At 25.4% G+C, this 23,894-nt stretch overlaps 1 protein-coding gene across 13 annotated transcripts in view; it reads left to right on the forward strand.

The window, feature by feature from the left end:
- The window catches only part of LOC117171429 (protein unc-13 homolog 4B), a 155,464-nt gene that overhangs the window by 103,143 nt on the left and 28,427 nt on the right, over positions 1-23,894 (forward strand). For all 13 annotated transcript variants that reach the window (XM_033358742.1, XM_033358744.1, XM_033358743.1 and 10 more), the window contains 6 exons: positions 5,496-5,645; positions 7,452-7,589; positions 10,222-10,413; positions 14,066-14,357; positions 20,635-20,999; positions 21,610-21,799. In XM_033358742.1, coding sequence (XP_033214633.1) covers positions 5,496-5,645; positions 7,452-7,589; positions 10,222-10,413; positions 14,066-14,357; positions 20,635-20,999; positions 21,610-21,799 — 1,327 coding nt within the window. The remainder of the gene's footprint in view (positions 1-5,495; positions 5,646-7,451; positions 7,590-10,221; positions 10,414-14,065; positions 14,358-20,634; positions 21,000-21,609; positions 21,800-23,894) is intronic.

The raw sequence follows: 23,894 nt of genomic DNA on the forward strand, positions 1-23,894 counted from the left end.
TGAATCTAAAATCTAAAAAGATGAACTTTTAATTTTCATCAAAAACTTCAATTTTCATTTAAAAAAATTATTGTTTAACCAAAAAAGATCAATTGTTAGAAAAAGCTAAAAAGATTATTTAGTCAAAAAAGAAACATTTAACCGAAATGATAAAAAGAGATATTTCGGGTTTCACTCGTGTAGAAAACTACGAAACGTCGGCAAACAATTCGTAATTTTTTACACGAGTGAAACCCGAAATATCTCTTTTTATCAAAATGAATCGTCGTGAAAGCATAAAATCTATTATTTAACCGAAATGTTAAATTTTCAAGGAAAAATAAGAATTTCCTAAATAATATTTTACTTTTTGACCCGGAAATATAAATTTTCAACGAAAAATGAATTTTTAACCATATAGGTACATTTTCTACCAAAAGATTTGCTTTTTAAACAAAAAGTAGGTTATTTTTACCAAAACAGATGAAGTTTTAAACTAAAAAAAGGAATTTTAGTCAAAAATGTTCAATTGTAAATATAAAAAGATAAATTTTCTACAATACAGTTGGATTCTTAACAAAAGTTGCATTTTCCAACAAAAAGTTCAATTTTAAATAAAAAAAGATACATTTTTTCACCAAAAAGATGACTTTTCAAGTATTTTTTAGTGGAAAAGTCATAAAATCAGTAAGATGATTTTTATTAAAAAATTATTATTCAACCAAAAAATATCAATTGATAAAGAAGCTAGAAAAATTATTTAGTCAAGAAAGAAACAAAGATTTAACAAAAATGTTACATTTCTAAGGAAAAATGAGAATTTTCTATATATAACAATATTTTAATTTTTACCCTGGAAATATACATTTTTAGCAAAAAGTTAATTTTTGACGCTAAAGTTAAATTTTCTACCAAAATATATGCTTTTTATAAAAAAATATGTTATTTCAATTAAAAGAGATGAAATTTCAAACAAAAAAGAGGAATTTTATTCGAAAATGTTCAATTTTAAATCTAAAAAAATTAATTTTCTACAAAGCAGTTTAATTTTAAACAAAACTTAGCATTTCTAAAAAATAGTTAAATTTTAAATTGAAAAAAAATACATTTTTACAAAAAAGATGACTTTTTAAGTATTTTTTAGTTGAAAAGTGATCTAATCAATAAGTTAATTTTTATTTAAGAAAATTATTATTTAAACAAAAAACATCAGTTGTAAAAAAAGTTAGAAATATTATTTAGCCAGGAATGAAACAAAGATTTAACCAAACTGTTAAATTTTTAAGAAAAAATGAGAATTTTCTCCTTAAAATTTTAATCTTTAACCCGGAAATATACATTTTTAACGAATAATTAATTTTTAACCAAGTAGTTCAATTTTTTACCAACATATTTGCTTTTTCGTTAAAAAAATATGTTATTTTCACCAAAAGAAAAAAATTACATTTTAATCAAAAATAGTTGAATCTTTAACCAATGAGAAGAATTTAAAAAAATGTATAAACAATTATGGGTCTTCAAACAGAATATTTCAATTTTTAGTTAAAATTCTCACTTTTAATTTTAAAAACGAATATTTATATTCGTAACTGATTTTTAACTTTATTAAGTGTTTTCTTGAAATCAATCAATAATTTTTGAATAAATACAAACCAAAATGTGTAAATATAAACAAAAATAAATAAATAAAAATAACGGAAATTTCATTATATTTACTCAGTAGAGTAAACACGACTCTTTACTTTCTTCAAACATAAAATGACTGATTTATTTGTCAATTCAAAAATGACTGACAAATTAGTCACTTTTACTGACTGAGAATCAATCATTTTGAGCGTCTGATTGAATTATTCCCAAATATTGATAGATTTATCAGTCAAACTCACCGTTTTTCCTCTCAAAGTGACTGATTCGTCAGTCAAAAGATGCTTGATTAATTGAATCAGTAAAATTTTGACTGATTTAAAATGAGGATGTAGCTTTTACAGATTAGCGTTTTACCATTGGAGTGGTACAAAAAACGCTTTTCTATCGACAGAGCGAGACACCCTCGTAAAATTTTATATTTCTGGATAAGGAAAATCCGGGCACTTAAAAATCCCATTCAATTAAAATTCGGAAATTTTGAATTTTCGAAAAATTAAACTCATGTTCCAGGGTTTCATCGAAACGTGCCAAGCTTTTTAAGGATTTGAGAGGATTGGTTACGAAATAAAAAAATACTAATAACTTTTATTTCCAACCAACCCTCACCCTCCCCGCAGTGCCCCAAATATTACCCAAAAATAAAAAAAACTACATTTTTACGTATTATTGTTACTTTTTAGCAATTTTTGTCTTTATTTTATACAAATATTTACTAATGGACAATTCGAATATTTATTATGACTTTTGAAACCATTTTTAATTGTTCAAAGTAATTTAATTTATTTAAAAAATTATTTATTTCCAAAAAATGCAAAAAGATAATCGTATTTTCTGATTAAAATGTAATTTCTTGTCTTTTTTGGAGTTTTCAATTTTTCCAAAAGCATGATGTAATTATTAAAATAATTATTTATTGTCTATTTTCAAATGTCTAAAAATTGAGCCAGAGATATCGACTTTATTTTTTAATTAGGATACTATGCTGCATTTTTTGGAACAATTATGTAACTTTGATACATTTCTTTTATTTTTTAATAAATCTCTATTTATTTAAACAATGTTTATTTGCTTACGCAGGTTTTTTTCGATAACTAAAAAATGAAATGAAATAGAGCAAATACATTTATGTTTCTGACTGTATCATTTATAGAAAGAATATACTTACCACTTTTTAATTGTTTGAACAAATGTAATTTGTTTAAATAATTACTTTTCCAAAAATAATTTAAAAATTGTGATTAATTTTATGTCTTTTATTTTATTAAATTTTGTCAGTTATCGAAAAATAACTGCTTGAGCAAATAAATCAACTTTTGAAAAAAATAATCCATTAGATTGGCCTTTGGTACACTATTTTAGTGTCCTAAACTGAAGGTAAAGTTCGTCAGCCAGCCATTTTGGATGCAAATTAAAAAAGTGAGCGTATTTTTAATATTTTTGAGACCACTTTTTTCAACATTCAAAAGTTTTATGTACGGATGCTTATAATATTCAATAAATCGAAAAGTTTATTCAATGAATTTTTTCAAATAACCAAAAATTATCAGAGTAATAGTATTTAAAAAATTCCAAAAAACACACGAAGACGAAAATTTTAAGCAAAATAACGCACCACAAAAAAAAAGATATTCGAAGAGTAATATTAATTTTCGATAGCCCTGAAAGATTATCATAACAACTTTTTAATTTTTTTTCGAAAAATAGAAAGTTCCCATTTTTACTGCACAAAAAATAATAAAAAATCAAAGATTGCATTTTGCATTCATACTATGCAAGATAGGAGAAAAAATAAGACAAACACTGTGCCCCCAAAAAATATCCACAAATTTTTTATTAATGAGTTTTCTATAGGACATGTAGTTTTGGTTTTACTTATAAGAAAACATTAAAAATAGAAAAATTAAATTTTTCGACACACGACACAAGCTAAGAAGAAATAATTAGATAAAATTTTTTATCGAAAGTAGAGCAAACAAATTGTTATTAATGTTTTTTTTTTAATATGATAGGTAGTTTCTATTTTAATTGTGAAAAATAACATTAAAAATAAAAAAAAAAATTTTTGTTAAAATGACATAAGATACGAGAGAATAAATTCACAAAAGTGAATTAAAAAATTAAAAAACCCAAAAAATTATAAAAATTGTTTCTGAATAATTTTTTTATCAAACGCGTGGTTTTTGTTTAATTCGTGAAAAATAAAATTAAAAATAATAGAATCGAATGTTTGAAAAAATGACGCAAGACAAATTAAAATGTTTATTAAGGCGTATATTCCAAAACGTAGCTACAAAATTGTGTTCCCCCATTTTTTTCATATGACAGGCCGTTTTTTTAAACTTTTACCATACAAAAATTTACCGGTTTTTTCCTGAGTATCCAAAAAGGCTTCTTTCTCATTTATATTTTCAAATTGAAAACACAAATACTCAACAAATTATAATTTAGATTATTGAAGCAGACTTTCAGAAATCTGATGTTCAGCCAGTCTTAAAAAATTGAAAATCTTAGAAAGTTGAATAGTTTAAATAGAATATCTTCAAAAATAAATATAACATTTTAAAAAATTATTTGTCAAACAATCAAAGAGAATTTCAACGAATTTGATGAAATACCTCCGAATTTAGGATGAGTTTTAAAGACTTAAAGATGATTAAAACAAAAACTTTTAAAAAGTCTATCGAGTGAATAGAATGGAGTGAATTTAGAGGAATTCAAAAGAATTTAGGATCAATTAATAATAATTGAGGGTGAATTTAAAATGAATTGCACAAAATATTTTCAAATTTCTTCAAATCTTTGAAGCCCAAATATGAAAAAACGACCAAATTTGCAATAAAATGTTCAATAACAAAATTTTGTTTGAAGAATACGCATTAAAAAAAAGACTATGAAACCACGTCAGTTTTAATACCAATGCATGTTATGAATTATAGTAATATACATTTATGGGAATGATATACAATTTCAGGGGTAAACTCAAGTGCAAAGCACGCGATGCCTAATGAGAATGTGTACGTTAAATCCGAAGGAGCTTTAACCAAAGAGAATTCACAATCATCAAATTACTGTTGTCGATGCTTTGACCTTTAGTTTTAAAAAGTCTGTGCAAAAAGACCGAGCGCGCAGCGCAAGGACCGACATTCGTGCGCCCTGGGTGCGCTCAAACATGCGAGCGAAGCGTGCCGCGCGCACAGCGCTTGACGAGATTGTGCCCGAGAGGCGGGCAGATTTGTTTTTACATTTATTGGAAATAAATAATTCTTGAAATAATTTACATTTGTTTGAACAATTGAAATTTGTTTAAAAAGACATATTACCTATTAAAAATTGTCCGTTAGCAATTATTTTTATGAAACAGACGACGAAAATTGCTGAAAAGTAACAATAATACGTAAAAATGTAGATTTTTTATTTTCGGGTCATATTTGGGGCGTTTTGTAAAGGATGGGGTTGGGTTGAAAATGAAAGTTATTAGTATTATTTTCTTTCATAGATACTTCTCTTAAACCCCTAAAAAAACTTTGCACGTTTCGATAAAAATCTGGAACATGAGTTCAATTTTTCGAAAATTTAAAACTTCCCCATGTTAATTAAATGGAATTTTGAAGTCCCCGGTGGTAAATGTTAATATTCGAATTTCGAAAAAAATTAGTGATTTTCTTTTTCCGAAAATGGAAACTTTTTTGGGTGGTGGTGCCTTGCCTTCTAGAGTGAAAAAAAATTTGCAATGCATTTTCGAACCACCCTATTGACCATACCAAAAATTTTCACTTCTATTTTGATTTAATTTCGGGACCAACTTGATCAATTGGGATTTACTGTGATTTAAATTTTAGTGTCCGAATTTAATTTTCGTCCTTTTTTAGGATATTATCATCGGTATCTACTCTTAAAGTGCCGAAAGAAGTTGATCTTTTTCCAGCAAAAATGTACAGTTGGTTCCCAGAACCAGATGGAACAGAAATTAGTATTCTTCAAGCTTTGGATTACACTGTTTCGCAGGGAGGATCTGAATGGTATTACTAACATAAGAAATTATTTATTTCTAAAAAAAATATTTTTACGATAATCTAATTCAGCCTTCTGTCACCGAGAGTTGAAAATGGCCCATGTGAAAAAAAAAGTTCTTAAAATTCATGGGCTTTCTAGAAAGAATTAAAAAATAATGTTCTATTCCGCAAAATTAAGTTGAAGAGATTATTTAAACAGATTTTAGAAGATTTAAAAAATAGTGAAAGAAGAATCTAAAAGATTTTAAGGCCATTTTTTTAAATTTTGCATAGTAAATAAAAAATGCAGCAAAAATTTTAATAATTTTTAGAAATTAAAAGGTCGTAAAGATTGACAAGATATACAGAAAAGAAGAATTTTCCTTATTTTCGTGTGAATATTTTAAATAATTTTTAGTTTGTAAAATGAATTTTGAGAGGAAATTGAGAAGGGTTTTTAAACAAACCAAACGATTTCCTAAAATTTCTGAAAATATTTTAGAAGATTTTAAAGCAAAATGTTTCAATTTGGTAAGATTGCAAAATAAAATCGAACAAAAATCGGGTAAATATGAGAACTATTTCGTAAATTTGAAAACAATTTTGAAAGTTTTTAGGAGAATAAACAAATTTTCTTAAAATTGTTTGGGTAATTTAGAAGTTTGTAAGGTCTTTTTGAAAAATTTTTAATAATATTTGAAAATTTTGAAAAAAATTCGTATCAGTTAAAAATATTTTCAGGAATTTAAGACGTTTTAAATATATTGCAAATATTTAAAAACTAGGAAACATTTTCAAAATTTCATCAAATATTTCTTGATTCCTTCCCAACTTCTAAACGCTCTAAACATCTTTTAAAAATACTCGAATTTTTCATAATATTTTTTAAAATCCTATGTAATACAAAATATTCTTTACAACCTGCTAGATTCTTTTCTGAAGCGCCTGAAATATTTAAAAATCTTTTAAATTTGCTCAAGAATTTTATAAAATATATATTTACATAAATTTAAAAACAAGGTGATAATACTTATTTTCTTGTTCCCAATTCTCAGAATTTAATTTTAACATGGATTTATTATAGCACTTCGAATAATAATTTCCGATTAATTTGTGTCTTGCCAAAAATAAAAAAAATCGTTAATGGTATTTCGTTTAGAGCGACATACAAGTGTTAAAATATTTTAGCTTCGTTACACAGTCTAACTGATGTAAAAATATTACATTTAAGAGTTCGTTATTTGATTGTGATAGTAAACAATATTTTAGGATTTATCATATTCCTTGTTTGCCATATATAGATATAATCATTATATTTATTATATCATGAAAAAATTAATAACAAAATCATATATTAGCAACAAAAAAATTGCCAAATTATAAAATAAATGAATTGTTAAATTCCCATAAATATTTCTATTGCTGAAATTTAAGTTTGACGAAAATGAAAATTTCCGAAAATAATTAATAAATTATTAATTAAATTGTTTGAATTGTTTATAATACTATTAATAGCTCATAAATTAATAATAAATTAACTATATTCAGCAGTTCTAAATTTCGAGAATTAAAATATTTCTGGGAATTTTATAATTCGTTTATTTTACAAGTCGGCCTTGCAGGCGGTGAATTTGAATTCCGGAAGTTTTTAAATTCAAGATTTTATATTTTGTCAATTAAAACTCTTTATTATTTGCAATTTGAACATTTTTTGAATTCGATAATATATATTTTCGAAATTTTCGAAACCGTTTTCAACTATCAAGACACATTTTTTGCATGGGGCAGTATAGGGGAGGCAAACCCCCTGATCTAATTCTATTTTTTATTTAGGTTCGATTTCATCATGGGAAATAATTCCTTGGAGGGTAATTCGGACGAAGAGGCTCTACAGTTTCATATTAAAGTAATTCAACTAATAAGAGCTGATTTACAACGCGCTATTGAAAATCACGACAAAATTTTTATTAGGTGAGTTATGTGAAATTATTATATTAATTATATTGTTTTTACGAATTTTCAATTTTAAATTTTGTAAATTTTTCGATATAATTCGATTTCGAGATCTTGAAAATACCATTAGTTGAATAATTTGAATATTAGGATAGGGTATATGAATATTTAGATAAATATTAGATGTACTTTCAACCAAAAAAAAGAATCTTCAACAAAACTGTTAAATTTTGGAAAAAAAAATGTAACAACGTAGTTAAATTTTCAATAAAAGAATTGCAATTTAAATAAAACAATTTAGTTTTCAAGTACATAGCTGAATTTTTAACCAAAAAAGATAAATTTTCAATCGAGAATATTAATTTTGTACTAAAAAGCGAATTTGCAAAAAAATATATGAATTTCCAATGAAATTGTTGAATTTCCTATTTAGAACAAGATAAGTTTACTATCAAGAATAGAATTGTTGAATTTTTAGTTGAAAACAAGAGAACAAATAATTTTCAACGAAAGAAAAAATGAATCATGAACCAGTTGAAGTCAACAAGAAGAGACGATTTTTTGACATAATAATTAATAATTAAACATTAATTTTCTACCCAAATAGATAAATCTTAATCAAAATATATACATTTTTTACCAAATAGTTGAATGTCCAACTTACAAAGAAAAAATTTTGATTTAGAAATGGAATTCTTACATTTTCAGATGAAAATTTTCTTTATATTATAATTTATATTTATGCAACTTTTTTTATCTAAAAAAATTTTTTACTGTATATATTTGGAAATTTATATCTGTCTGACTTGGAACAGGGAATCTTATAAAATAATTATCGTTTTTATTTTAGTACAGGAAGTTTTTATAAACAAATATTACTTCGCTTGGAATAGGGAATTTTTACATGAAACGGAAATGTTTTCAAAGAATTATAATTCGGATTTAGAAAAAGAAAATTTAAAAATCCCTTTTCCAAGTCAGAATTCGTCACAAATTGAGTTCTCTCTTGTAGATTTCAGATAAAGAAATTACTTCAAGCAGTTTTTAGAGTAGAAGTAGTATTTCAAAGAAGAAATATTTTTGAATTTTAATAGAAAATTTGTTTACCTTGTTCATTTCGAATTCATCCTTTTTCAGTTAAAAAATTAACAATTGAAAATTTGATAGTTATAGTTGAAAATTAATCTCTTTAGTTAAACATTAAGTTTTTAATTTAAAATTTAGTTGTTGAGTTGCAAATTCATCTTCTTACTTAGAAAATTAATTTTTTCAGTTGAAATATTTTTTCATATGAAAGTTTGTACTATTTAATTGTAAATTAATCTTTTTCAATTGAGAATTTTTCTACTTGGTTGAAAATTAATTAACTTTTTAGAAAGTTCGTCTTTTCGGTAGAAAATTAATCTTCTCGGTTACATTTATTTGGGATGAAAATTGAACTGATTTGGTACAAAATTCAACTATTTTGTTGACTATTTTTTTTTGTGAAAGCTGCTGTGTTTTTTTAAAAATTCAAATATTTTGGAAAAAAATTAATCTTCTCAATTGAAAATTTATTTTATTGATTGAAACTTTAACTACTTGGTTAAAAGTAAAAGCACAATCTGCAAATTTAATTTTTTTGTTCGAGATGCCTAATTTTTATTAAAAATTCATTTCTTTGGTTGAAAATTTAGATTTTTCTAATTCCTTGTGATTTTTTTAAAAATAAAATTAATTTTCTAAATTAAAAATATAAATATTTCCTTTCTCGTCAAAAATGTATATATTTTTTAAAAGGAATCTGTATTATCATCAGAGATGTTTACCATCACTCAGTATAGATATCTTTTCAGACAATGTAAAAAAAGAAATTAACCTATCGATCAAGTTAACTCTTCAAGTAAAAAAAAAGACTTAAGGTTATTTGAAACTAAATGAAAAATAAATTTTTTAAGTACATTTTTGATTGAAAAAAGATCTTATCTCTTCGCTTCACTGGGAATCGAAATTACTAATATAATAAAAATAATTTAATAAATTACTGATTAATTTTATTTATAATTTTTTATCAAAATCGAATAAAATGAAACTGACGGACAGTTTTTTTTATACTTTAATATTGATTTTAATTAAATTAATTAATTGATTAATTTTAAGTATCTGTCTAATAGCTTAACGGAGAAGCACTTGATCGGCAATCAGAAGTACTATGGTTTGATTCCCAGTGAAACAAAGAAAGTAGATCTTTTTTCAGAAAAAAGTGAATTTAAAATATTAATTTTTGTTGTTTAAAATTAAACTATTTAGTTAAAAATTTGTCTCTTTTGACCAGAAAATTAATCTGATTGGTTGAAGATATAATTATTCGGTTACAAAGTCAACAGTTTTGTTAAAAATACGTTTTTTGTTATTAGGATTAACCTGTTTTTGATTTTAACTTAAAATGTTTGTTACTTTCAAATATAGATTATTAGATTTTTTGTTGAAAATGTATCTCTTTTGCATGGGAATTTAACTATTTTGTTGCTCATTCATACTTTTTGGGTTAAGAATAAATTTTTAAACTAAAAATTGAACCATTCATTTGTCTTATTTTTTAGTGGAAATTTCAACTAATTTGTTAAAAAATATGTATTTTTGTTAAAAATTGTTCTTAACTTTTTTTTAGGAAGGTCAATTTTCCCTATGCAAGAACGCTTTATGTCATGTATGAAAAGAGAATCAGTGACATGTGTATGATTATTGTTGAGGATATTTGCGCCAGATTAAAACATATCGATGTTGAAAGTAGTGAAGATGCAGAATTGGGTCTTGGCACAACTTTATTCGAGCTTTATCTTGCCCTTCAAAGATATGCTGCGTAAGTATTAAAACAATTATAGAATTAAGTAAATATTTAGTAATAATGGTCTTAGAATTGATTCTTTCACTTTGCCCACTCTCTTAAACTAAGCCAGTTACATTTCCACTGTTTGAATCATTATTTTAAATTAATACTGGTGAATTAGTGATTTTACGGCAAACCAGTGCAATTCACTGATCAAATCATTGAATTTCGCTAAAAAAACTAGTGAAACACTCTGATTGAACCAGTAAACATCACTAATCAGACCAATAAACCTTACTAAACAAACCAGTGAATCTCATTGATCAAACAAGTAAATTTCAGTGATCAAACCAGTTATGGAATCACTGATAAAAGCAGTAAACTTTACTGATAAAACCAGTTAAACTCACTGGTCAGACCAGTTAAACTTACTATTGAAACCATTAAATTTCACTGACAACACCAGTAAACCTTACTTATTAAATCAGTTAAACCTACTGTTGAAACCAGTGAATGTTACTTATTAAAATCGTTGAACGTCACTGATCAAATAAATGAACCTTACTGATCAAACCAGTGAAATTCACTGATCAAGCCAGTAAACCCCGCTGATTAAACTATTGAACTTTGCTGATTGAAACAGTGAAACTCACTGATTAAACCAGTTGAACCTCGTTGATCGACTCAGTGAATATAACTAATCAAACCAGTAAACCTTGCAAAATAAACCAGTGAATCTCCTTGATCAAACCAATAAACCTCACTGATCAACCCAGTGATGGAATCACTGGTAAAACCAGTAAACTTAACTAATTAAACCAGTGAAACTTGCTGATTAAACCAGATGAACTTACTAATGAAACCAGTAAATTTGACTGTTAAAACCTGTAAGCCTTACTTCTCATATCAGTTAAACTTACTGATAAAACCAGTGAAACTCACTGATTGAAACCGTTGAAACGCACTGATCAAACCCGTCTAATTCACTGATCAAATCAGTAAACCTTAATTAATAAACCAGTGACTCATTTTCAACATAGCCAGGGTGGCAACTTGATAGGGAAACCGAGAAAGATCGGAGCTTTATTGGCCGGAAAAAAACCGGGATTATAAGAATAACCTTTGCAATTTTTTTATCTGTGAAATTATTTTGGCTCACTTAAGTTTGATAATCGAATAGATGATATTTTAAACATAAATAAGAGAAAATTGTGTTATATGTTTCTTTGTAAATTCATCTTTATTTAATTCAAAATTTTCATTGAAAATTTATCTGCGGTTTAAAACGTAACACTTTGTTGAAAATAAAGTTTTGTATTTGAACTGAAAATTTGACTATTGCTCTAGTTAAATAATCCATAATTATAGTTAAAACTTCATTTCTTTGCTTGAACGATCTTTTTTTGTGACTAAAATTGCAATTATTTAATTTTTAATTGAAAAAATATCTTTTTTAGTTGAAAAACTAGTTTTTTTTTTGGTAGTTTTTTTTATAGAAATTAATCTTCCTGGCTTACAATTCATCTAATTGGTGAAAAACTCAACAATTCTAGTTAAAAATTCATCACTAGAGTTGAAAATCCACATGTCATGTTTAAAAATTGTTTTTTGTTGTACAAAATTATCTTTTTCTTTGCAAGTTAATCGGTTTGTTTAAAAATTCTTCTCTTGGGTTAAAAATTCAAGTATTCCAGTCAAATATTTACCATCTTAGTTGAAAATTCGTCTTTTAGTTGGAAATAAAATTACTTGTTTGAAAAATAAACTCTTTCGTTAAAAATTCATTTTCTTGGTCGAAGATTCATTATTTTAACTGAAAATTTACCTTTGGTCGAAAATATAACGACTTTCTTTTTAAATGAATTTTTTTAAAGTAAAAATTTAATTACTTCAGTATAAAATTTAACTATTTATCTGAAAATCCGTTGCTTTTTTTAAGAACTATATTTTTAACAGAAAATTTTAGCATTGTATTTTTCGCTGAAAAATCTTCTTTGGATGAAAATTCAATTTGGTCAAAATTCCATATTTTTGGTATAAAATTCAACTAATCCAGCTGAAGATTCATCATTTTTGTTACAAATGAATCAGTTTGGTTGAAAATTAATTTCTTTAACTGAAAATTTGGATCCAGTTACGGATTTACAATTTTAGTTAAAAATATAACTATTTTTTTAAAAGGTAGTTTTTTTCAAAGATAGTTTTTTTTAAAGTAATTTTTTGAACTGTAAATTGAATTTATTCTAATTCAATATTTAATAGTTTTAGTTTAAAATTCATATGTTTGGTTGAACATTAATTTTTTTTAAATAAAATTTAATTATGAAGTTTTCGGTTAACAATTCATCTATGCTAGTAAAAAATGATTGTTTTGCTTTGTTGAAAATTCAACTATTACAGTTGACTCCATTTGTGACTCCATTTTTTGTTAAAAATTGATATTTTTGAGTGCAAAATTCAGATATTTCTTTCAAATTAGAGATAAATATGAAACGAAAATTTGAAATCGGCTGTCAAATTGCCACCCTGATAGTTTTTTTCTCGTGTGGAAATAGTGCCCATAGTGCCCAGCTAAGTCCACTCTAAGCATTTAAAATTTTTGAAAATTGAGTTTGCGTTAGAGTCATTAGTGGTTATACAAAATTAATATTATAAATTAAACTATAGGAATAATCAATTTAATTTATCCTCGTTTGAAAGTATTTTAAATTTTTTGACTGATTTTAAACTATTTCAAATATGTGAATGAATTTAGAAGTATTTAAATTTAAGAAATTTATATGAGATTAAAATCAAATTTAAAATTCTATTCAACGTCCAATGATCAAGTTAATGTGCAAAATCACTGAAAATAAAACTAAGAATCCAGCAAACAAATTTGGGCAATCACCACAAAATGTTCCTGTTGCAATTTAAAGAAAGATAAGAAAAATTGTTTAAAAGAAAAGAAAAAATTAATTTTTTTGTTTAAACAGAAAAAGTGAAAAGAAAAATGAGAAGGCGACCAACCAAATCCCCTTCTATCTCTTTTTATTTATTTCGTCTTTTTTTATTATTCTAAAATTACACTAATAAACATTTATAAAAAATAATCATTATGCTTCGGCCCTTATCAAGCAAAAAAAAAAAAATTGAGTAGGCAGGAACAGCAACGGAATTGAACCAGATATAGAATCTAGTCAGCCAATAAGATGGCAGGGTTGACTGCGAAATTTGGCGCGAAATTACATTTGAAATATATATTTTCTCCAATTTTACATTTATAGAACTGAATTATTATTAATTAAAATATCTAAAAATTAAAATGAATATACTCAAAACAACATAAAACTATAAAAAATGAACTGGTGAAATTTCCGAGAATATAAATTGTTCAATCATTACATTCCTAATTTTTATAATGTCATTAAAAACCTAAAGTACCAAATTCTTTAATTTATTTTCTATTCCCATAACCCAGTTCTTATAAAAAAAGTGAAAACCCCTATTATTCCACAAAGAAGGTAAAAAAGATTATGATGAAAGTGTTTGCTGGAAGTTTCCACAGGAAGCCCCTTTGTGGGGCCTTTTGAGGGCCACTAATCAAAAGAGACCAACCTGGGCCATTTCCACACGGGTTTTTGAATAAAAATTATTATTTATAATACGATAATTTGTCTAGCAAACTTTCCTAATTTTTTTTTAGGCTAGGGCATGTCCTTTGTGCAGAAGGACTGGAATACACGAAGATTCAGAATTATTACGACTGGTTCAGGGATGGCGTCGCTCACTGGCTCGATATCGCTGTTTACAAGGCTCTAAAACGAATTGGCAGAGCAGTAGACTTTGACACTTTACAGCCAGTGGACTCCACTGTTCAATACAGTTCTAGTGCTGTCGACACTTTGACGATTTTTTATCAGATCAAAGTTTTCTGGACACAACTAGCCTGGCCAGATATCGAGGGATCCTACACCTTCATAGCAAAAATCATTGATGTAGGTCCATTAATTTAATACCCTATGGGAGCGTCTACATTATGGTAGTCCCAAAATGCATTGCAATCTTTTTTTTTAAATTTATATACATATCGCCTAGAAATTTATTCGAATCCCAAAAAAAATAAATTGATTTTTTTCTTTTGAAAAAAATTATATATAAAGGTGGCGCAAACGCCATTAAGTTTAACACTTTTTTCCACTAAGAATAAAAGACCGTTTTGTAAATTTTATTTAGAATCGTCAATATTAGCTAAATCTAGTTGATACGCATATTTTATTTTCATGAATACCCATGTAATACGTAGAAAATATTATTTTTTAAATATCAACCCCGAGAAGTCTTTTTTATAGGGCCCTAATAAAACCCCATAAGTGAAAAAATAGTTTTTTTTCGGTTTTTATTGCTAATTATGGTTTTTTTATTGCAAATTGTTTCTATTATATAAAATAATGACTTCTAATGCTAATTATATTTTAAGAGGAATTTTTCAAAACAATTTATTATTGTTTTTAACAATTTTCTCTTACAATGAGATAGAAAGTCGCGGTTTTTCCAAAAATGTTCTACTTTTGGTCCAATTTTTAATTAGACTTAGGTAAAAGTCAATTAAAGCTAACAAGCGTATTTGTCAAAACAGTTTATAATATCTGATAATAATATTTTCTTTGAATGATGCTCGATTTTGCGGTTTTTTCTTAAATTGTTTACTTTTTGTCCATTTTTTAATTAGAGTAAGATAAAAATTAATGTAGGATAACCAAAATAATTGTACCAACGATTTATTTTTATTAATAATAATTTTCTGTTTGCTTGGTGGTAGAAACTTGCAATTTTTCATAAATTTTTAACAAGTTATTATTGTTTACAACTATGTTCATTTATATTAATGGCAGATAGATGCGGGTTTTTCTAAATTTTTTTGCTTTTTGTCCACTTTTCACTTAGGGAGATAATAATCAATTAAAATTAACAAAACTATTTGTTTGAACACTTTATTATTATTTATAATTGTCTTTCTTTAGATACGTGCTAGAAAGGTGCGATTTTTTCTGAAGTATTTAATATTGCTAAAACTTTTCAGTTATTAACTAATAATAAATAAACATTGGAGAGTATCATATTTTAAACAATCCCTTGTTTTTATAAATATATATTTTTGTTTAAATAAACTAGATATTTAAAATTTTCTATTTGGATCGTATTAAATGTAAATTTTCTTTGAAGTAGTGACTGAGTCTTTTTCTTTAAATTAATATTAATATTTAATATTTCTTCCTGGCCTTAGTGAAAAGTTGAAGAAAAGTTTAAAAATTACAAAAAAAACAGCAACTTTTTAGTAATTATGTGAGGAAAAATAATTATAATGAATAACAAATTGTGCGAACAATTAACAGGGTGGCCGCTGGACCGGGAAAACCGGGAAATGACCAGAATTTTCTAAAATCGGGAAAAACCGGAAAATGTCAGTAAATTTATTTCTTGACCAGGAATTTTACAAATTTTCAGAAGAAAAATCTGTCCAAGTTTGATTTTAACAGTTTAAAAAAAAAAATAATTAGTTTAATTGATATCTTTTTCAATTATGATATAATTCAGTTTACAATGCGAAATTCGAAAATCTTTCACTTGAAAAATTCTCCATTTTAGATTTTTGTTTTTACGCGTATATTTTTAATTTAAAGAATTTTAAAATGCAGTCTTGAAAACTTAAACAATTAAAAATTAAATAAATAAATACTTTGTAAAATAGATCGTTACTCTAAGTATTAAAATCTGAAACATAATTGGTTTGATAAAACGATTACAAATCCGTTCAAAGTTAAAGAATTTCCGGATTGTAACTGTTTCAATTTGAAATTCTTAGTTATAAAAAAAAAAAATAAAGTTTTGATTACTTTAAAAACTATTTTTAACTTGAAAATAACTTTATAAAAATATATTCTGAATTTAAATGTTTTATTAAATTTAAAATATATAATATAGAACACTTATCATTTGCAGAAAAAATTTAATTAATTAGAAAAGATAATTAAAAGTTTTGAAAAGATTAAAAAAAATTTTTTAACTTGAAATGATATTAAGTAATTTAAGCGGAGTGTACGAAAATTTTTTTGTAGAGCTTCCAAACATATTTGAAAATGGATAGAATTTTTCCGCAATTTTTAGAAAATCCTGAAAATTTAAACAAAAATCTTGAAAATCTTCAAAGTTCTATTTTGCCAATTTTGAAAATATCTTAATATATTTTTAAATGTTCTGTTAAAATAATTTTCCAAAATAAAAACTCATTTTAAATTTTCCTATGAATTTCAAGCAAATGTTCAAATTATTTAAAATTATTTCAAGTTCTACATTAATTTTGAAACTTTGTAAAACTTATGAATATATCTTAAAATTACTCTAATTCTTTCTAGAAATAACAAGTGTTTAATTTTAATTTATAAATCTAAATTTTAAGGAAATTTGTTTAAATTCGCAGGATTTTCTAGAAATTGCAGGACTCATTTAATTAATTTTAGAAGTTATTTAGAAGTTCTGAAAAAATTTTTAAATAATTTTAAATTTTAGAAAATCTAAAAGAACTTCTAGTTTTCTCAAGATTTTGAAATCAAATTTTAAAACTTTTCAAGTATTCTTAAACTGTTGAAAATAAAAATAATTTAACTTCTAATTTAAGAACTTTTAATTTGCAAAATCAAAGTTTTTAAATTTTCAATGTTTCTAGTCTAAAATAACTTGATGATATATTTTTGAACATTTTTAATGTTCGTTGATTAATTCTTAATTTAGGGTATTGAAAATTTTAACGTAAATTTATATTTTTGGAACTTAATCTAAATTTTCGAACCCTATAATTTATGAATTTCAAGAATTCTGAATTTTGCAGTTTCAAATAATTAAATTAAAGAATATTCAGTTAAAAAGTGTTAGTACCTTTTAGTTCATACGTGTACATTATTGATCAATTGAATGCAAAATTTTGGAATTTAAAAACTTTTGAACCTAAATTTAAAAATATTAAAATTTAATAGTTCCACTTTATATTCTTTAATCTGTTTTTTATTTTCTATTACTTGTACTTTTACAGTTTATAATAGAATTCGATTTTTAAAATGTTATTGACCGGGCAAAATATTTGCGAAACGAGAAAAAATCGGAAATTTTTTTCTTTGATTAAAACAGTCACCCTGATAAAATATGACAAAATATATATATTTTTTAATTGCTCCATTTTTAACATACATAGTAACATATATAGTTAAATTAACTACTAACAAGGAGAGGTTCACAACAACAAAAAAATAAATTTTTAGTTAAAAAACTAATTTTAAACAACAAAAATTAATCTTAAAAATAACTAAACAATTAGACTAATTTTATAAAAAGACTAATTCTTACTAAAATAGTTCGAGAAGGAGTTGATTTTTCAGCAAAAATATAAACATTATAAAAAATTAATTCACGGCCAAGATAGTTACATTCCCAACAAAAATGATAAATCTCAAACCAAAGACGAAGTTACAACAAAATCATAAAATCCTGAACACAACAAATTAATTTTTAATTTTAAATATTAATTTTTAAACCAAAATTGAATTGTAATATTTTTTAGTAATGAAAATTGTATTCCTAACCAAAAAACTAATTTTCGCAATATATTTAAAATTTCAACCAAAGGGGTGAATTTTCAATTAAATTTCTTCTTAAAAAAATTCATATAAAAAAAATTCGTATGAAGACTTCTTATAAAATATATTAAAACCTTCTTATTTAATACAGTTATCTCGTTAACATCTTAAAACATCGTCTCAAGTTATTTATTGTCAACAATAAAATAAAATTTTATGATTAATGTTTAACAATAAAGAAAGGAATTCAACAATAGTCACAGAGCTTCATTTTTTACCATCAAAGATAAATTTTTAACCAAAAAAATAAATTGCTAAATTTGTCGTTATAAAACTCATTTGCAACAACAACAAAAGAACGAAGTTTCAACTGATAAAGGAAAATGTTTCAATAAAAAAAGAATTAGTTAAATTTTCACATAAGACAAAAATAATTTACACAATGAAAAAACGAATTAAAAAAATTCTTAAATTTTCAAATAAGTAGTATAATTTTTAATTGAATAGTTTAATTTTATACCAAGGAAGTTAAACTTTAAACCAGAAATTTAAAGTTTTATCACACTAGTTGTTTTACAACCAAATAGATTAATCTTTTATCAAATTGTTGAATTTCTAAGCAAAAAAATTTTTTTTTTGCAACCTGTGGAATTTGCAACCCGAAAATATATAAATTTTCAAGAAGACTGTCAATTTTTGACCAAAAAATTGAATCTTCAATTTTTCAGTAAGATAGTTAATCACGATAAAAAATGCATTTTTTACAAAGTTGTTAAACTTGAAGCCAAGTATTTGATTTTTCAAAATAAAAAACAAATAAATAAATTCTCAACGACTAATTTTGTCACTCCAACTAATTTTAGTTTCTCCCCAAAAATTTTACGTTCGTCCGCTAATTTTACTTTGAGCCAGCTAATTTTTTCTTTCGTCCTATTAATTTCTCTCTCGCCCCGCCAATTTGACTTTCTTCCGCTTATTATCCTTTCGCTTTGCAAATTTTTACTTTCGCCTAGCTGATTTTACTTCTGTCCTGGTAATTTTACTTTTGCCTGTAATCATACTTTCGCCTCGCCAATTTTAATTTCAGCCCGCTAATTTTACTTTCGCCTCTCGAATTTCAATTTCGCCCCACTAATTTTATTTTCCCCCCAAAAATTTGTCGTTCTTCCGCTAATTTTACTTTCGCCCCGTAAATTTTTACTTTCTTTCAGCTGATTTTACTCTCGCCTCGAAATTTTTTTTGCCCTGCTAATTTTACTTTAGCCTCTCTAATTTTGTTAATTTTGTGAAACGTATTTTGTGAATGGCGCCCTACTAGTTTTACCTTTGTCCCGAAAATTGTACGTTCGTCTGCTAATTCTACTTTTTTCCTACTAATTTTACTTTCCCTTCGCTAATTTTAATTTCGCTTCCCTAATTTCACTTTCGCCTCGAATATTTTAATTTTGCCGCACTAATTTTACTTTCATCCCGCTAATTTTCTTTTCGCTTCTTTCATTTTATTTTCACCTCATTAATTTGACTTTCGTCACGCAAATTTTACGTTCTTCTGTCAATTTTACTTTTGTCCCGCTAATATTAATTTCATCCCACTAATTTCACTTTACCCCACTATTTTTACTTTTGCTTTACAAATTTTACTTGTGCTTCCCTAATTTTACCTTCGCCCCCAAATTTGACTATTTTCCTGTTAATTTTACTTTCATCCCGCTAATTTTAATATTGCCTCTTTAATTTTACTTACACACCACTAATTCTACTTTTGCCTTGCAAATTTTACATTCGTCTGCCAATTTTACATTGACCACGCTAATTCTACTTTCGTACCACGAATTTCCCTTTCGCTTCGCAAATTTTACTTTCGCCCTACCAATTTTACATTCGCCCCGCTAACTTGACTTTTGCCCTCCTAATTTTATTTTTGTTCTCCTAATTTTATTTTCGCCCCTCTAATTTCACTTGAATCCCACTTATTTTGCTTCCGCCATGTAAACTTTACATTCGTGCGTTATTTTTACTTCTGCTCGGCTAATTTTTCTTTCGTCAAATTAATTCCACTTTGCCTCGCAAATTTTACGCTCGCCTCATTAATTTTACTTTCTTCCCGCTAATTTTACTTTCGCTTCGCTAATTTTACTTTCGCCCTGCAAATTGCGGTATACAGAAAATATATGCTACTTTTGACCGTATTTTCAGGGGCAAAAGTTGGTCATTTCAGTCGAGTGTAGAATACAAGTTTTTAAATCCCAACCAAATAGCAGAATTTATAACCAAAAATAGGCATTCAAAAAATATATAATGGTAGACTTTACATTAAAAAAACTAAAATTCGACAAAGAATAGTTGCATTTTCTTCCTGGGTTCCAGTAATTCAAGTTAAAAAGCGAAAAAAACGAGAAAAAGGAGAATTTTTTTACGGACCTGAAAAGATCAGAATTCTCTAAAGGAAATTCGGAAAATACTTTATTGAATATCTCTAAGCAATTTAGTTAATTTACTGTCTAAGTTTTTCTTTAGATTATATCAATGCTTACAAATAAAAAAATGCATGTGGACGCTCTTTAGAAATTTGGTCAAAAAATCACTTTTTGTATACTTGATGTTGGATCCTTAGAATTATTATTTTTTTTTAATCCGATTACAGGACATTTGCAAATGTTCGATTGCCTATGCTGATAAGATGGCGAAGAAAGCGGAGCAAGTAACAGAGATAGAGCAAGACTCTTCCAACAATAGCAGCGTTTACGAGAGGAAGTTTGAAGTCTCGAACGCCTGGTGTTTTGCCATTAACAACATCGATTATATCCGAACATCAATTGTTCCTTTGGCTAACGACTTGGGAATGCAAGGCATCGTTGATGCTCTAGGAGAAAACAAACCCGAACAGGAGGCAGAGCGCTGCAAGCAAACTTTGCAACTCATTATCGATAATGCGACTGACAGTGTTAAGGACAAAATTATCGACTTGTTGAAAATCGTCGCTAATAACATGGCACCTGCAATCAGCAGGTAATTAACTTAATCTTTAATCTTTAAATTTTTAACCAAAGATCGATCCAAAACATTTTTTAGAGTTGGCGATTGTGAATTTTCTCAAATTAATAATAATTGATTTAACAAGACGATTCGGAATCACTTGAAAATTGAAGACTTCACAGATTTTAACGTTAAAATTAAATTGTTGGAATTGGAATTTTGCAATTATTAGTGTAGTTAAAAAAATGTCAATGCTCGATTGAAACTTTATGAACTATTTTCAATTTTAAAATAAATCCGAAATAATATATTCATAATTGAAGGCTTTTATCAAATTTACAATATTTTTTATCCTAAAATTTGAAATGTGATTAAGAAAAATAACAATTGCTGATTATTTAGACATACTTGACTGGTAATGTAAAATCGGTAGTTATAAATAAAATATTCAAAACAAAAGAAAAAGAAATCCCAGTGGAATTGAGTAATTTTTTCACACTTTAAGAATAAAATAAATATCAAATATAATTAATTAACTCCATAATCAGTACGTTATCGTCGAGATTCGTCATTATGATATGGAAAATGTATATTTATTTAAATATCTTACAAATAATTGCAAATAATTTTTTTTATTTTGCAGATATTTAATGGAAGGAGCGGAACTGATAGACACGAGTAGTAATGCAATGGATCGATTACTACATTATTTAGATTCCAATCTAACGACACTACATAATAATCTCAATCAGGAAAATTTCGATACTGTTCTTCTTGTCATTTGGGAAATTATGTCTGAAACTCTCTGGCAGTTAGTCAACACCAATCTGGAGGTGAGATTACATTTTCAAACTATATTATTTGCCATTTATTTTTGAAAAAATGTATTTTTTAAACGAAATATTTAAATTTTTTAACACTCAGGGTGGCCGCTAGACCGGGAAACCGGGAAATTAGCGGTTTATTATAAATTTTGGGGTTAAAATGGTGCATTATAAAACTGGTTTATTATTAAATATAAATTTATTTTTTGACTGGGAATTTCACATATTTTTAGAATGAAAATCTGTCCAAGTTCGATTTAAAAATTGTTTAAAATAATAATTTCAAAATTTAAGAATTTCCAGATTTTAACGGCAAAAATTAAACTCTTTTACTCTTTTGCTTAACAAATTTTCCATTTTTATTTTTCGGCTTACATTTTTAATTTAAACAATTTTAAAATGTTGTTTTAAAGACTTGAACAATTAAAAATTAAAAGCGTTTAAACTTGACAATTTGTATAAAAAATATTTTTAATACATGAATAATTAGAAAAAAATTGAATGGATCTGTACTCTGAGTATTAACAATTGAGCAATAATTGATTTGACAAAACGATTTATTTTGAGTACAAAATTGAACAATTTCCAGATTTTAACGTTAAAAATTAAACTCCTTTACTTAACAAATTTGCCATTTTATATTTATATAAGCTTACATTTTTAATTTAAACATTTTTTAAATGTGGTCTTGAAGACTTGAACAATTGAAAATAGGAGCGTTTGAAGTTGAATATTTCTATAAAAAATATTTTTATTAATTGCATAAATAAACAAATATAATGGATTTGTACTATAAGTATTAACAACTGAACAATAATTGATTTGACAAAACGATTTTATAATCAAAGTTACACGAAATAAACGAAGTTTAAACTAAATAGTTGAATTGTTAAATAAAAAATAATAATTTTCAACCAAGAATATAATAAATAATATTGTTTTAAATTTAAGTTGAATTTTCAATCCAGAAAAATTAATTTTTCTGCAATTTTCATATTTTTTTTACCACAAATTTTGATTTTCAACTCAAAAATACCAATTTTCAACCAAAAATTGCATAGTTTCATGTTCCGATAAATAAAATAATATTGGAAAAAAATGTCAAAAAAATATTTAAATTTTCAAGCAAAAAGATACATTTTTAAGATATTTAATTAATTTGCAACAAAATAGTTAAATTTTTCTTGAAAAAGGGGAACTAATCTTTACGTAAAACATGATTTTAAATGAAAAAAACGAACTTTTAACAAAATATATCAATTTTCAAACGAAGAGATGGATTTTTGATTAAAATTAGGAATTTTTAGCTAAAAAATGAATCTTGTACATTGTAATTCCTCTATTAATAAAGTAGTTTAATTTATATAAAGAAAAATTAATTTCAACAGACTACATGAATTATTTTGAGGGTTAAATTTTTAACTAAAAAACATCAATTTTAAACTAAAAATTGAATACTTAAGTGTTCCATTGAATAAAATATGATGAGAAAAAAAATTTCAACAAAATAGTTGAATTTTCAATTTAAAGCAGATAAATTAACAAACAGCAATCAAACAGGTTTAATTTTTAGGTAAGACCATTTCTTTTGATGAAAGCAACAAGTTTTGCTCAAACTAGCTTAATTTTCAACAAAAACGATGAATTTTGAACTACAATAATGAATCTTCAAGCAGAAAAATTAATTTCCAGCTACCTGCTTAGATATTTAATAAAAAGGTTGCATTTTTCAATAAAAAATATAAATTTTCAATAAAAAAATTAATTTGCTACAAAAAAACTACTTTTTAAAAAAGTAGTTCATTTTAAAACCAAAGTTATTAATTTTAAATCAAGAAAAATTGCTTTCAACCGAATATTTGAATCTTCGATAAAAAAGATCGTTTTTCACAACAACAAAAAAACGGAAGATTAATGTTCTACCAAAAAAGATGAAACTTTAATAAAATCATTGAACTTTTAATAAAAAATTATCATTTTTTGGCCAAAAATGGCATAATTACATTTTTAACTAAAAAACATTTTAAAAAACGAATTCTCTACAAAATAGAAAAATTATTAACCAGAGATGAATTTTCAACATAGAATATTAATCTCCAAATAA

Source organism: Belonocnema kinseyi, chromosome 4 (assembly GCF_010883055.1).
Source record: "Belonocnema kinseyi isolate 2016_QV_RU_SX_M_011 chromosome 4, B_treatae_v1, whole genome shotgun sequence".
NCBI lineage: Eukaryota > Metazoa > Arthropoda > Insecta > Hymenoptera > Cynipidae > Belonocnema > Belonocnema kinseyi.